Source organism: Hyperoodon ampullatus, assembly GCF_949752795.1.
Source record: "Hyperoodon ampullatus genome assembly, chromosome: 16".
Classification (NCBI taxonomy): Eukaryota; Metazoa; Chordata; class Mammalia; order Artiodactyla; family Ziphiidae; genus Hyperoodon; species Hyperoodon ampullatus.
The window spans coordinates 1,119,466-1,133,719 of NC_136929.1; the positions used below are offsets into that span (position 1 = coordinate 1,119,466).

The 14,254-nt window shown below is 62.1% G+C and overlaps 1 protein-coding gene across 1 annotated transcript in view; it reads left to right on the forward strand.

Moving 5' to 3' along the window:
• GAS6 (growth arrest specific 6) overlaps positions 1 to 13,605 on the forward strand; it is a 33,830-nt gene extending 20,225 nt beyond the window's left edge. Inside the window, exons 7-15 of the mRNA XM_079722076.1 lie at positions 2,315 to 2,437; positions 2,988 to 3,109; positions 3,748 to 3,866; positions 4,142 to 4,331; positions 6,139 to 6,303; positions 7,330 to 7,498; positions 10,759 to 10,931; positions 12,096 to 12,324; positions 13,179 to 13,605. Of these exons, the coding sequence (XP_079578202.1) occupies positions 2,315 to 2,437; positions 2,988 to 3,109; positions 3,748 to 3,866; positions 4,142 to 4,331; positions 6,139 to 6,303; positions 7,330 to 7,498; positions 10,759 to 10,931; positions 12,096 to 12,324; positions 13,179 to 13,330 (1,442 nt within the window). The 3' untranslated portion in view covers positions 13,331 to 13,605. The remainder of the gene's footprint in view (positions 1 to 2,314; positions 2,438 to 2,987; positions 3,110 to 3,747; positions 3,867 to 4,141; positions 4,332 to 6,138; positions 6,304 to 7,329; positions 7,499 to 10,758; positions 10,932 to 12,095; positions 12,325 to 13,178) is intronic.
• Positions 13,606 to 14,254: the final 649 nt, after the last annotated feature.

Sequence of the window (14,254 nt, forward strand, 5' to 3'; positions counted from 1 at the left end):
GCCATGAAAGCTTCTAAAGGGAAACAGAAGGAATCTCAGTTAATCCCTGAGATGGGGGGTCAGAGTCCTCGCCGTCCCCCACTGTGTGCAGGCATGTCGACTCCTCATGGCCTCCCTCTAGATGCGATCTTGGTCACACAGTTTGTTCGGGAGATTACTGGAGGGGAAGCTAGGGGGGGCGGATCTGGTCATCTGTTCATTATTCTTCATTTCTACTCCTTTGATCTACAGAAAGAAGAGACAGGTTAGGCGAGGTATTGTGTGATCAAAAGATTTGAGAGGTGTGCTTGGGCTGGAGATGAGTAGAGCATGGGGGTGACTGGTTGAAAGCCAGGTGCAATATGGCTCTGCTAAAGTGACAAGGAAGGGGGCTTCCTGAGGGCAGTTTCCTGTAGAGAGCTGCTTATGAATCCCCCCTGTCAGACATCATTCCATTTCTATGGGGTTAGGGGTGAAGGTCCGTCTTCTGTAACTTCTTCGTGCTGACATAGATGCCGAATTCTCAGAGTGGAAGACATTGACGTGGGTCTGTAGCGTCTCTTGCTGACGGTTTTCGTTGTCCGCTTACATACAGGGGCAGAGCAAGCTGCAATTATTTTGATGCCGACAAAGATACAGACTATTGTGAGCAATAGTGTGAATCCCATTCTCTCGAGGCCAGTGCTTGGAGTTGTGAAGCCAGAGATGCAGTTCTGCTCAGGACGGTGCAGCCTGTGTCACGGCTGCAGTCTGGTCCTTGTGCAGATCCGTCCTGACGATGTGGAGCCCTGTAGGTTTACAGGCTCCCTGGGGGGAGCAGGTGCCCTTTGTGTTGTCTCCTTCCCACGACGAAATCTTAGTTTCCACATCTGAAGGCCTGTGTTTGCTCAACTGCCCTTTAGTTTCCACATCTGAAGGCCTGTGTTTGCTCAACTGCCCTTGTAATGAAGTCACGAGTAATTGCGAGTCTTTGCGGCGTGCGGTTCTGTGTGCCATCTGAGGAATCGATGTTATTTGAAGTAACAGTTGCACTTGCTAGAAAGTCCCTTTGTCACTTTAGGAACCAGCTCTTAACTGCAGGCTTTCTGTACTTGTTTGCCAGAGGGGCAGAGGGGATGGAACCTCAGGACTGACCCTCGATTGTCAGTTACAGTGACTGCGGCGTTGGCTTCCCACAGGGCAGACCCCGGTGTGAGGAGACGGGGGAGGAACCAGGGAGCCTGAGTGAGGCCTAGCAGGCAGCGGTCAGCTCCGTGGTCAGCTCAGGGCTCCAGGGCGCAGGCTGGGACTTCTAGTCAAAGGGCCCCAGGAGTTACTTTTTTACCTTCCTGGACTGCAGTCATTGGAATTAAGCACCAGTTGTGTGCAGCACGGCCAGGCAGTGCCCTGTACAGTGTCTCGAATCAGCCTTCTCAACCAGGCCCCTGATCAGCAGTGCCCGCCCCCCACCCCGGCTCCTGGGCTGGGGCCGGAAAGCCCAGTGGATGGAAGGAAGGGAGGAGGCTGGAGAGGAGGGGGGAGGGGAGGGGGATAGGAGGAGAGGGAAAGGAGGGGGAGGGGAGGGGGAGGGGAGAGGAGGGAAGGGAGGGGAAAGGGGAGGGGGAGGGGGCACGGGATAGGAGGGAAGGGAGGGAGGGGGGAGGGGAGGAGAGGGGGAAGGGGGAGGGGGAGGGGAGGAGTGGGGAGGGGGAGGGGAGGGGGAAGGGAAAGGGAATGGGGGAGAGGAGGGAAGGGAGGGGAGGAGGGGAGGGGAGGGGGAGGGGAGGGGAGGGGGGAGGGGGAGGGGGAGGGGAGGGGGAGGGGAGAGGAGGGAAGGGAGGGGAAAGGGGAGGGGGAGGGGGCACGGGATAGGAGGGGAGGGAGGGGAGGGGGAAGGGGAGGGGGAGGGGGCACAGGGTAGGAGGGGAGGGAAGGGAGGGACGGGGGAGGGGAGGAGAGGGGGAAGGGGGAGGGAATGGGGGAGGGGAGGGGGGAGGGGAGGGGAAGGGGAGGGGGAGGGGAGAGGAGGGAAGGGAGGGGAAAGGGGAGGGGGAGGGGGCACGGGATAGGAGGGGAGGGAAGGGAGGGGGAAGGGAAAGGGAATGGGGGAGGGGAGGGGAGGGGGGAGGGGGAGGGGGAGGGGAGGAGTGGGGAGGGAGGGGGAAGGGGGAGGGAATGGGGGAGGAGGGCTGCGTTGCCCAGGGGTGCAGTGATGACACCGCCAGGCCAGGCTACGCTCACTCTGCAGAGCTGGATGCCTCTCAGCGGCGGTTCCCAGCCTGGCTGGCGGCATCTCATTTCGGGCCGGCTGCCAGCAGGCCTGGTGGACCTGAAACACAGCTGGTTTTTCCTGCAGACTTGGATGAATGTGAGGACGCAGGCGCCTGCGGGGAGGCTCAGTGCCAGAACCTGCCGGGCTCCTACTCCTGCCTCTGCGAAGAGGGCTATGCGTTCAACTCCCGGGAGAAGTCCTGCCGAGGTACCCACCCCGACACCACACGGGACACGCACACACGCACACGCGCGCGCAGGGCACTGCTCTCCCAGGAGCACAGCGTGCTGTGAGCACTTGTGTGGGTTCTGCATACCTGCACACATGCGACATGGCACGTGCCTCTTGTGCACCTGGGCCTCTTCCCCAGAGACACAGGGAGACCGACCAGGCGGGGCCCCTGTGCTTCTGGGCAACGGGCTTCTCTCCTGCCCTCGGTGCAGCCTAGCCCAGCCGAGTCCGGGGGCGCCGAGAGCCATGCTCCCTCCCACCGCCTTCCTGCCTGGGGCCGGCGGCTGCCCCCTCCACCAGGGAGGGAATGGCGTAGTCTGGCCCTGCCCACCCACCAGGCCGTCCCTGCGCCGCATGCTGACAGCCTCCGTCCCGCGTCCCCAGGAAGGAGCCGGCCAGCTGGGTGGGAGCCACGGGCCTGGAGCTCCCGGGTCTCGGGCTGGACACTCACGTCCATGGCGGTGTGATGGGGCAGCAGGGTGCGTGGTGGCACCAGTGGGCTCAGGCGCTTCCTTGTGGCCGGCAGATGTGGACGAGTGTGCGGAGGGGCGCTGCGAGCAGGCCTGCGTCAACTCCCCGGGGAGCTACACCTGCCACTGCAACGGGCGCGGGGGCCTCAAGCTGTCCCGGGACATGAACACCTGCGAGGTAGCGCCCGGCCCGGCCTCCCGGCTGCACTGTGGCCCCGCGTGGGGTTGGCTGGGAGCGCATCCTCGGGCCCCGCGGGGAGAGGCGGGGTGGGAGGTGTGGCCGTGCCGTCCGACGTTGGGTTGTGGCCCCCTCAGCTCCCCCAGAGTGACTCACTCATACACGCGTGACCGCAGCCCCTGCCCGGGCTCTGCGACGCATGTGTAGCAAGCGCCCCCTGACCGTGAGCGCAGGCCCACCCCGGCTGCCCTGTGACCCCCCCGGGGCTCCCACCGTGTGGTCCTCCAGGTAGTGGAGAAGCTGCATTGTAGAGTAGGAAACATTCTAGAAACAACTTCAAGGTCTCCATTTTTTGCTTGTTTTACAACATTTTATAGTTGTTTTTATTATTCTCCATGCTTTTCTGTACATTTGAAATATTCCATAATTAAAATATGAAAGCAGAAGGGAAATGCACAGGGAAGGAGGGTGCTGGAGAAACTGCCAGCAGGGAGCGGGAGGCCTCTGAAAGCATCGGAGACCAGCCTCCCCTGGGAGCCCCCATCGTGGGCTGGGCTGGGGGCAGCAGGGTCCCTGGGGGTTCCAGTAGGAGCCCGGCTGAGGGCCCCCACCTGAGGCCAGCTCCCCGCTCCTGACAGGACATCCTGCCCTGCGTGCCCTTCAACGTGGCCAAGAGTGTGAAGTCGCTGTACCTGGGCCGCATGTTCAGCGGGACGCCCGTGATCAGGCTGCGCTTCAAACGGCTGCAGCCCACGAGGTGAGAGGACGGCCCGAGCGTCTGGGCCTGGCGGCGGGGGGCAAAGTCAGCCCCGTGCTCGCGTCCCGGCCAGGGAGCCCGCAGTCCAGCACAGCCGCGTGGGCCTCAGGGCTGGTGCCAGCTGCACGCCTCCCCGGGGACTCGCTGCTGGTGTTGGGGTGCGGGCGGCGTTCGGCCTGCTCACCTGGGCTCTTCCCGAGGCCAGGCGAGCCCTCGCCGGGAGGGCTTACGCACCACGACCTGCATGTAACCCACTCGTTTCTGCCGGCGCTCAGACTGGTGGCTGAGTTCGACTTCAGGACCTTTGATCCTGAGGGCGTCCTATTCTTCGCCGGAGGCCATCGGGACAGCACCTGGATCGTCCTGGGCCTGCGGGCCGGCCGACTGGAGCTGCAGCTCCGCTACCAGGGCGTGGGCCGCGTCACCAGCAGCGGGCCCATCATCAACCACGGCTCGTGGCAGACGGTGAGCGTGGCCCCCGCTGCACTGCCTGGGCCGGCCCGGGGCTCCTGGGCCAAGGACACAGCATCTACTTGCACTAACTCACTCAACAGTTAGTGGGTGCAGCCGTGGCAGGACGGCCCCGCGCCAGAAAGCCTGTGCTCAGATGGGCATTATGTCCCCACAGAAGCAGAGCAGGGCTCCCACCGCAGCGGCCGTGGTTCTCAGTGGGGTGACTCCTCTGAGGACACCTGGCTGTGTCTGGAGACACTTCTGCTTATCACAGCTGTGGGGGGTATTGGGGTCCCCTGGCAGCTGGATTGAGGCCAGGGGGACTCAGGACTCCCCACCTCGAGGACCCGCCGGTTCAGACCGCCAGTTGCGTCGAGGCTGAGAACCGGCCAAGGTCCCGGTGCCCGGCTCTCGGTGTGGGGCAGGGTCAGACGTGACTCGTGACACCGTCCCAGGCTCTGGCTTCCTGGCCTGCTCCGTTCATGCTGACCTCCAGCCTCTTGATGGAGGTGCCCTGACCGCCCAGAGCCTGAACTGCAGCCGGTGGCTTTGGAGCTGCCGCTCTGTCCTGCATCATGATGCCTGGAGCAAAGCAGCCTGTGACACGCAGGCTCCCTCCCCAAACTTGGAGGCCCCTTAGTTGGAACTGGGCTTTTAGAAGTAAGTGCTTGAAAGAGAAATGGGAAAAGCATTCTTTTTTCCTCTAGAAGTGAAGATTAAATGGAAAAATTTGCCCTGGTCTCTGCGAATAAAAACAGCGTAGACGTTTGCTAATATTTCCATCCTGTCAGTGGCGTCCAGCTCCTCCTTTCCTGGACTCTTAAAGCAGCAGCATCTCCAAAGCAGCAGGAGGGATGCCTTCCGCAAAGTTACAGATAAAACAGTCGATCTAGAGGGAAGCCGTCCCGGGGTTGAGGGAGCTCCACACGTGGGAACCCGCTGCCCCGCGGTTGAGGGCAGGAGGGTCCCGAGCGGGGCTGGGACACTGCCCAAGGGGAAGGGGCTAGAGGAGGCATGACCAGTGGATGCACGTGGCTGCCAGCCCACCCAAGGCACAAACTGGTCCTTGAGGTGCAGGGCCAGTTCCACAACGACCTCTGCCCACTCTCCCTGCCCCTGAGCTCCCCACATGTGCACACTGCTGTCTCCTGACCAAATTCAGACCCAGTACCTAAGTGTTTCTCCACCTGAGCCAAAAAGGAAATCGAGGGGCTTCTGGGTCATTAGGAAGATGCATCGTGTATAGAGTGACAGATTTTTAAATTTTCCTACAAGGAAAGCAGGGCAGAGTGGCAAGTTATAGAAAGAATTCCTATGTTCAGTCAGCATTCAGTCCGTGCCAGGCACCATTGCTGGAGATTCCGAAGTAATGTATGTTCTCTTGTATTCAAAGTGCTCAGCTGAGGGGTAGGAGAAGCAAAGGACCAGAGACGTCAGGGCTGACCCAAGGGGGCAGTGACCTCAGGGCCCCAGAAGGCAGCTCCCTGACTGAGGCTTAATTTAGGGTCCAGAGATGGGGAAGGGGCTCCAGGTGGGCTCACCTGCAGGAGGGGGGCGGGCCAGGGGGAGGGAGCAGCGTTGGAGGGAAGCCAAAACCCGCAGGGTCGGAGCCACACCACAGATGCCAGGGAAGCAGTATAGGTGATTGGGAACGTGGCCCCCCCAAGGCTGGGGGTCTCTTGGCCCCGGGTGGTGATTGGGAACGTGACCCCCCGAGGCTGGGGGTCTCTTGGCCCCGGGTGGTGATGGGAATTGGTACCCAAGGCTCGGCGCCCCTTCAGAAGGTGCACATCCACCTCATAGCACTTGTGCTCTTCAGATCTCCGTTGAGGAGCTCGAGCGGAGCCTGGTGATCAAGGTGAACAAGGATGCTGTCATGAAGATCGCCGTGGCCGGTGACCTGTTCCAGCTGGACAGAGGACTATACCATCTGAACCTGACCGTGGGAGGCGTTCCGTTCAAGGAGAAAGACCTTGTCCAGCCTGTAAGTACTGTCCTTAGTCCCTGAGGTCGGAGCCCAGGTGGTTGAGCACGGGGTTTAACCCTGAGGGCCCTGGCAGAGGATCGGAAGGGAGGCGAGCGTCTCTAGACCTTAACAAGCCGCAGTGCAGCTACATCACGTACCTCACCATCTCTCTACGAAACTCATTTGCGTTTTCGTCTAAATTGATGATAAAAATGTCTATTTTGCAGAGGAGATAAATCACAATGAAATTATCCTTTAACAAAAAGAACACTCACCTTTTTTGAACCGTTCCCAAGAACATTTGGGTTGTTAACCCTGCTGGGATTCCCGCAGGGGAAACAAGACCTAATGGGAGGTTAGCGTTGGCCATTTCCCAAAGTCCTGTCCCATCTCATCACCCCACTCCCCCGGTGTGCTGATGTCCACGGCCAGAATCCCTGGTGTTCCGGGTCTGATTTCCACACTGAACAGGAGACGTGAGTCCAGCGCACTGAGATTCCAAGTAGAGGGTGGTGGCAGCAGCACCTTCCCTCCGGAGGGCTGGCCCACACCCCAGAGGCCCGTTCGTGCACCTCATGCCTCCTTGTTTTACAGACAAAGGCTGGGGCGGCCTGATTTGCGCAGAGCCACGCGGCGGGTGCACAGCTGCGGGTCCCCAGCCCCTGCCCTACACACCCCAGGTGCTCTGGGTGCCTGGTAGGAGTGCAGGCACAGCTGCTGTGTAAGGGTCCCCGCGCCCTCATCCTTCCAGGCGGTGGTCAGCGCCCTGTGTCTCTTAGACAAGTGGGGACCGGGTGCAGGCAGAGGAGGATGGGCACGCTGTCCTCGTCTGCGTGGGGCGCGGATGTGCCACGTGTGCTGCTGCGTGTGCCTTGCACCTGGAGTCGGGCAGCGATTCCCTGCATGAGCGCGGAGCCTGTAGTGGAAACACCTCCTCCCGCAGGATTCATCCACGTTTGTGGTGGATTTCCATGTGCCTGCGCTGGGAGGGCGCCGTCGGACCGGGCGGCACCAGGAAGCCACCGGGGGTCTCTGTCTTTCCAGATGAACCCCCGTCTGGACGGCTGCCTGAGGAGTTGGCACTGGCTGGACGGTGAGGACACCACCGTCCAGGAGACGGTCAAGGTGAACGTGAAAATGCAGTGCTTCTCCTTGACCGAGAGAGGGTCCTTCTTCCCTGGGAGCGGGTTTGCCTTCTACAGCCTGGATTATGGTGAGTCCTGGCTCCTGCATCGGGATGGCTGTGCTTGTCCTTCCAGCCAAAATAAGCCGAAATACACTAAACACCAGAGAAGCAGGAGCCAGTTTCCTACCTGGGAAGACGGCACGAGGGACGGCCTCATGGCCCCCGGGCTACAGGGCGGGGCACAGGCCCACTTCCAGGGCGCAGGGCTGGGAAAAAAAGGGACGGAGGAGGGTGCCGGTGCTTGGTGGCTGAGACGGGCAGGCCAGGCGGATGCAGGGCTCTAAGGGGAAACTTCACAGAAGGTTCTGAGACAGGACAGGCTCAGGCTCATCCACGTAGATGTAGATGGAGCCACTCGGAAGCGCCCAGCATTGCAGTCACAGCGCTGTGGGCCACGGGGAGGGGGCAACACTTCAAGGAGTCCCTGAGCTCAAGCTTCAGAAGGAAGAGGAGAGAGGCCCCAAAGAGCCGAGGCTTTTCCAGCCGGCGTGCAAGGCAGCAAAGGAGCGTTTCCTTCACACCTGGGGAGAGAGGAGCAGGCCTCGTAGCGGGCGGGGTGGGCAGCGGGGGCCAGTGCGGCTGCAGGGGACACAGGGTCGACCCAGAGCCCCTCGGCTTCTGTAAAGCAGGGCCCCTCATTCCTGGAACCAACCACAACTATCTCTTCCCTTTTATCATCCATCAGTGAGAACTTCTACAGTAAAGACAAATAATCCTCCCGTGCTGATAGGTGAGCACTTAGATGTCAGCTTTATGTGAACTGAGTGAATGTCCCAAATCTCGGCGGTACCATTGCCACCTCTGCTCTGGGGATGTCAACCCGCACGGTGCGGACTTCGGGGGCCGGGTGGGGGTGGACGGTGACGGTTCCATTTGAGTCTGGACCCGGGATTTCCCCGACGTCCCCTCAGACAGGGTGGAAGTTAACCTCTGTTTCCCAGGGGGCACCAGCTGGAGCCCTGAGGCGTCGCCGTGCCTGGGCTTACAGGCCTTAGTGACTTCTGGGTTGAGGATGTTGGGAGAGCCCCGGGTCCCGGTCCAGGGACACCTCGCACAGAACCGCGTGCCTCTTTCTGAGGGTCGGGAAGGCGTCCAGAGCCCGGGCTGCCCGGCAGTCCCAGGTGGACACCTGGTCCAGGGAGGCTCCAGGGTCGCCCCCCTCCCCTTCTCCGTAGCCCACTCCTGCCAGGCTCCGGCATTGCTGCCAAGGCCCCCCCTCTGCTCCCCGCTCCACCCTCTCACCCTGCGAGAGTCCCCGGGGTATCCCCAGCCCTCTCTGTTCCTAGACTCTGAGCCTTTCATGGTTGAAGGCGCACACGTGACCCCCCACCCCCACCCCGCCCCGGCCCTGCTTGTCAGCCCGGGAGGGCAGGTGGCCTGCTGCCTCCTCCAGACCTCACTGCCCCGGTGGCCTGCAGGTTCAAGGAGGGCCCGTCCAGCTTGGAGGACGTGGGGCCTCCCCCCTCCTCCTTAGCAAGTTGGGCCATCCTCTCAAGACCTTGTGTCACTGTCCCCTTTCTGTCTTTAATTGTCAAAAGCGTCACCATATCACTGAAGGGTTTTTAGAAAAGAACCACTGACCCCTAATCGCACCACCTCACACAAAACACATGTCACCCTTTCAGTGTTTGTTTTTGTGCACGTGCAGACCTAGAGCATCCTGTGCTGTTTAATATCACATCGTGGAGCATAAACGTTTAATTCTTTTCTCACTAACACTGTGGTGACGCAGACACCGCAGGCACGGTCTCCACGGGCTGCAGTGCTGTCCCTGTGCCCGTCACCATGCCTGCTGTGGTCTGCTCGCCGCGTTTGCTGCATGGTTTTGAGCTTCAAGTTCTGCGACAACAAAGGCCAAATGGTAGTTAGAACTCTACGCATTTTTAATATGTCTCGAACTATACCGTCAACGTTCTCACGTTACAACACAGAAAGGACGCATTAGGAAATGACAGATACTGTCCTCAGCAGCAGGTCCAGTGGATCTGGACTCACTGGGTCTCAAAGCCTGAGAAGCCCTCGGTGAGGGGCGTGCGGTTGACCCAACTCTGCACCCGAGAAAACTTCCCCAGGGGAGCCGAGGCGTTGGTGCCTTAAGCACGCTTCTGGCAACCAGGTCGCAGGCCTCATCCTTCAGGGGACTCAGCGGGGAACACACTTCCCCTGCCGCAGGGGTGCAGGGGGAGTTCGGCAGCAGACGAGAAGGCCGGGACGGGGGGGTGGTTTCTTTTTCCAATTCTGTGTGCGTTCGATTCGATGAACAATTATGGGAACTGACCATAACAGGCGCCTCTGGGATGGGGACGCACACATGATTCGAGGGGCTCACAGTCCACTGGGGGGAGAGGCCGGCCCACGGCCAGGTCCGAGCCCAAGTGTTCGCAGACGTGGCCTCACCATCCTTCTGCTGATGCAGCCCCTGCCTGTCATTCTCACGAGGTAGAAACACTTAAAAACTGAGAGGGCGGAGGTTGTCTGGCGTCTTCAGCAGCAGGTGATCAAACGGGAGAAAACGTGAGGTGGTGTTCACCCTCCGAGAACCAGGATGCAGCCCTGCTACCACAAGTGCTTTGGAGCAGTTTGTGCTAGAGGCGTGCACCACGTATACTCATTCAGATGCGGCGTATACGTGACACGTGCCGTGTGCTTTATAATCCACGCGCGGTACCTACTGCAGCCCGTCTAACACACCTGAACAAAACCTCACCCACGGAGGCGTCGATTGTGACGGTAGAAAAGTGCAGCTCAGGATGTAAGATCGTATGTGCTGTTGAGTGGGGCTCGGGGAAGCTTCCGTTTTCTCCGTGTCTTTAACTTTTCAAGGCCCTTCAGCATGCGGGGCTGCGCAAGGCCGCAGGTGAGGTGCAGAGGGTCAAAGGCTGAGACGCCCACCCCGTTCAACTGACCTGCGGGGAGGGAGTCAGGGGCGCCCGGGGGCTGAGCACGGCCCGAGTGGCGCGTCTGCGGTCCCGGCGGGACTAGGTGGCCCGGTGGTCACGCGAAGGGGCGCTCGGGGGAGCGAGCGGTGTGGCCATCCTCAGGCGGCCGGGGGCATCTGGACTGCGGCCCAGACCTGAGTCCGGAGCCTGGCCCCCCGTCACTTCCCAGCTGTTGGCACGAACCGCGGGTTCTGGGAGGCTGTCACCGGCTTCCCACCTCCTCCGCTGCCCGGCGTCCTCTGCTGCCCGGGGCCGCGGGGGAGCTGAGCTCGCCACCCTGCTCCTCCCGTCTCTCTCTCCCCGTCTCTCTGGTCTGGATCGCCCTGTGATGTGCCGCCTTCATCGCAGCTCGGACATCGCCAGATGTCGGGACCGAGACCACCTGGGAAGTAGAGGCCGTGGCTCGGATCCGCCCCGCCACCGACACGGGGATGCTGCTCGCGCTGGTGGGCGATGACCAGGCCGTGGCCCTCTCTGTGGCCCTGGTCGACTACCACTCCACCAAGAAGCTCAAAAAGCAGGTACCACTCACTGCCCCACCCGACCCCTGACCCCTGAGGATGAACTGCTGCCCCCAGCGCCCAGTGCCCAGCCCGGCTGCGGCCCACACCGTGCCCCTCGAGGTTCCAGCCCACCCTCCCCGTCTCTCACCAGGGCCTGAGCAGCCACGCATGGCTCGGGGACGATGCTGGGGTTCCGAAAGCCAGTTGTGCGGTGGGAAGACTTTCCCACCCGCTCAGTGGTGTAGCAGTTTGAATTAATTGCTCGTATGTAAGCCAAAGGATTTTGCTCACAGATCAGATCTTCCTTTTGAAAAAGATGTGCAAACGTGCCCCAGACCCTTGTCAGGCGGCCCCCTGGGGACGCAGGCGGAGCTCTTGGCACACGCCCCGGACGCGGCGCCCGTCACCTCCATGCAGCGCCCCCTCCTGACTCTCCCGACACCACGCCAACACCGTGCTCACTGGACTTACTGTTTTCTCAGAGAACAGCTAAGAGGTGGCGGAAATAGGTTTATTTTCTCACCTCTGTCCTAAGAGGGGTGTGTTCACCAAGTCAGTCCGCCCGCGAGGGCCACCCAGCTCCCCTCTTACCGGGGCTGCAAGCTGATGGGCGCGGGTCCGCGCCCTGCCCAGGCCAGCTTTCCCCCGTCCCAGTACTTGGGACAAACGGCCCCGAGGCCCGGCCAGCTGAGACCACCTCCCCGGGTGAGGAGAGGGAGGGAGGAGAGGGCAGGGCCGTCGGTCATCACAGCGCCTCTGCCCCGCGTTGTCAGAGGCGTGATCTGCCTGGCGTGTGCCTTTGCTGCCCTGACCCCTCTGTGGTGCTTCGTGGCAGCTCCACGTGGAGGGGCAGCCCCATCCTGTGTCCCGGCTACGGACACGCTGGTGACTGCGGTCACCTCTGCCCAGGCCAGTGCATGTGCGATCCCGTTTCTGGAGCGTGTTTCCCCCCAGCTCCCGCCCGAGGGTCTGTGGCTTTATTCGTTCTTCCTCCATCACGTTGGACAGGGTCCAGGTGGCCCCCTCCTTCACCTGAGTAGAGACTGAGTCCCTGTCACGCCCCGGCCGCAGGCGACCGTGCCCGCAGGAGGCCCGCAGGACAGGGCAGGACAACAGGGCCCGCGGGCACTTGGCCGCCACCCCACCTGCCCTGCCCCTGCTCAGGCACGCTTCTCCCCGCAGCTGGTCGTCCTGGCCGTGGAGAGCGTCACCCTGGTCCTGATGGAGATCAAGGTCTGCGACGGCCAGGAGCACGTTGTGACCGTCTCTGTGAACAAGGATGGGGCCACCCTGGAGGTGGACGGCACCAAGGGCCAGAGTGAAGTGAGCCCAGCAGGGCTGCAGGAGAGGCTGGCCGTCCTCGGGAGGCACCTGCAGGGCTCCGTGCTCACCTTCGTCGGGGGGCTGCCAGGTAGGGTGCCCCAACTTGCTCGCCCCAAGCAGAACTGGGCTGCTCTGTACTAAAAGGAAGAGGGAAGCAGCTGGCCCATGGCTGCATCGGGTGCCTTGCTGGGTGTCGGCCCCGGCCTGCCGTTGTGTGTGGCGTCCGGGCTGAGAACACGCTTGCGGGGACAAGCAGCAGCCTGAAGCTTCCCCTCCCCGGCTCCTGCACCCTCCAGGAGCCCCACCCCCAACCATGGGCATCAGACGGTGGCTCCGGCCAAGGCTAGTGAGGAGGGTTCAGCCCACTGGCCCACGCTGGGGGCCAGGTGCCCCAGTGCCCCAGCCAGCCTCGCCCCTGAGGCCTGGTGTCCAGTTGCCATGGCAGCAGGCAGAGTGACCCCGGCCCCTCCTGCATCCGGGGCTCAGGTCTGGTCAGGTGGAGCCAGGAATCGGGGCAAAGTGGTGGCAGGAGGACGAGGCCAGGGCCCCACGTAAGCCCCCGTCCGCTCCCACCCCTCAGGGTGGTGTCCACTTGCCGCAGACGGCGGCGTCTCTGTCTTGGCTGCCAGACTCAAAAGTGCCTTTAGTTTTAGTAAGCAGAGCTTTGAAGAAGACGAGAGCCTGGAAGCCCTGGGCATGACTCATTCGGGCCGAGAAGATAATATTTAATTGATCTGACTCTCTGTGTGCGCTCCTGGGGGCCGGGGGGCGGCGTCAAGCCTGGCGCCTGCCTAGGGTGTGTGCCTGAGCCAGACGGAGGGGTTCCACAGGGAAGGGAAACCGTGCCCTCGAGGCGGCCGGAGACGCAGAGCGGGGAGCCCGGGCCCCAGATGCCGGGCATCTCGCCCCCTGAGACGTGTTTGTTCTTCCCCCGCGGCCCAGATGTGCCAGTGACCTCGGCCCCGGTCACAGCCTTCTACCGCGGCTGCATGACGCTGGAGGTCAACGGGAAGGTTCTGGACCTGGACGAAGCCACCTACAAGCACAGCGACATCACGGCCCACTCCTGCCCCCCAGCTGAGCCGGCCGCCTAGGCTTCTGCCGCCGCCGGACGCCCGTGCGGCCACAGCTTTCTTCCCAGACCAGGAAGGACGGTGGGAGGCCCCCGCACCCCCGCCCGAGACACTGAACCCCCGCCCGCCAGCTCCCCTCACGGCCTCCCTGCCCGTGTGTACCATACGTGTAAATAGCGGACTCACCTCAGCACCGCCCGAGCGGACCCGGGAAGAGAATTCTGTTATTTTTATTACCAGATGCTTCTCTCTGACCTAAAACTATGGAAAAATAAAACGTTTACGGAACCTTCCTAGCTCTGTGTCGGCGCTTTCTGCCCCTTGGCGCTCAGCGGCGCAGTCGTCGCGGGTCCGAGGCCGAGAGGTCCGCCAGGCCCGTCGGCTTTAACTCCAGGCGGCATCCCTTCCGCCTGCCGCCCGGCGTCCCCAAGACGGGGATGAGCCGCTTTCCGGGAGGCGGCAGTGCCAGTCGCCTGCCTGCGCGGCCAAGGGCAGGCACCACAGGTCAACGCCGCCAGCTCCCCGTGCAAACCCGCAGCCTCGGTTCTCCCGCCTTCTCGTTTCGGGAGGCCGTGCGCGGTGCGGAAGGCACCTGCTCGTCGTAGAGCGAGCCGGGTCTGCCGGGGGTCGAGCGCACGGGCCTTTCACTCTGGCTCCAGGAGCATGGGGGGTAGTAACGACACCACGCCGCCAGCGCAGGTCATGGGGGAGAGCAAGCCCGCGGTTTGCAGCTGCGGCGGACACATCCGGGGCTGTGGGCGCTGTCGCAGCAGAGGGTCCCAGGGGAGTTTCCAGCATCCGGTTGGGCTTCCCTCCACCCCAAGACTGAGATTCTATCTTTTTAAATACTAAACCCTGAAGTGTGTTCTGAGGCAGGCAGGAGGGCAGGCAGCCCAGGGTCCCACGGCCCCATTTCAGCTTCATGGCTTTAATCCCTCAAAGCGG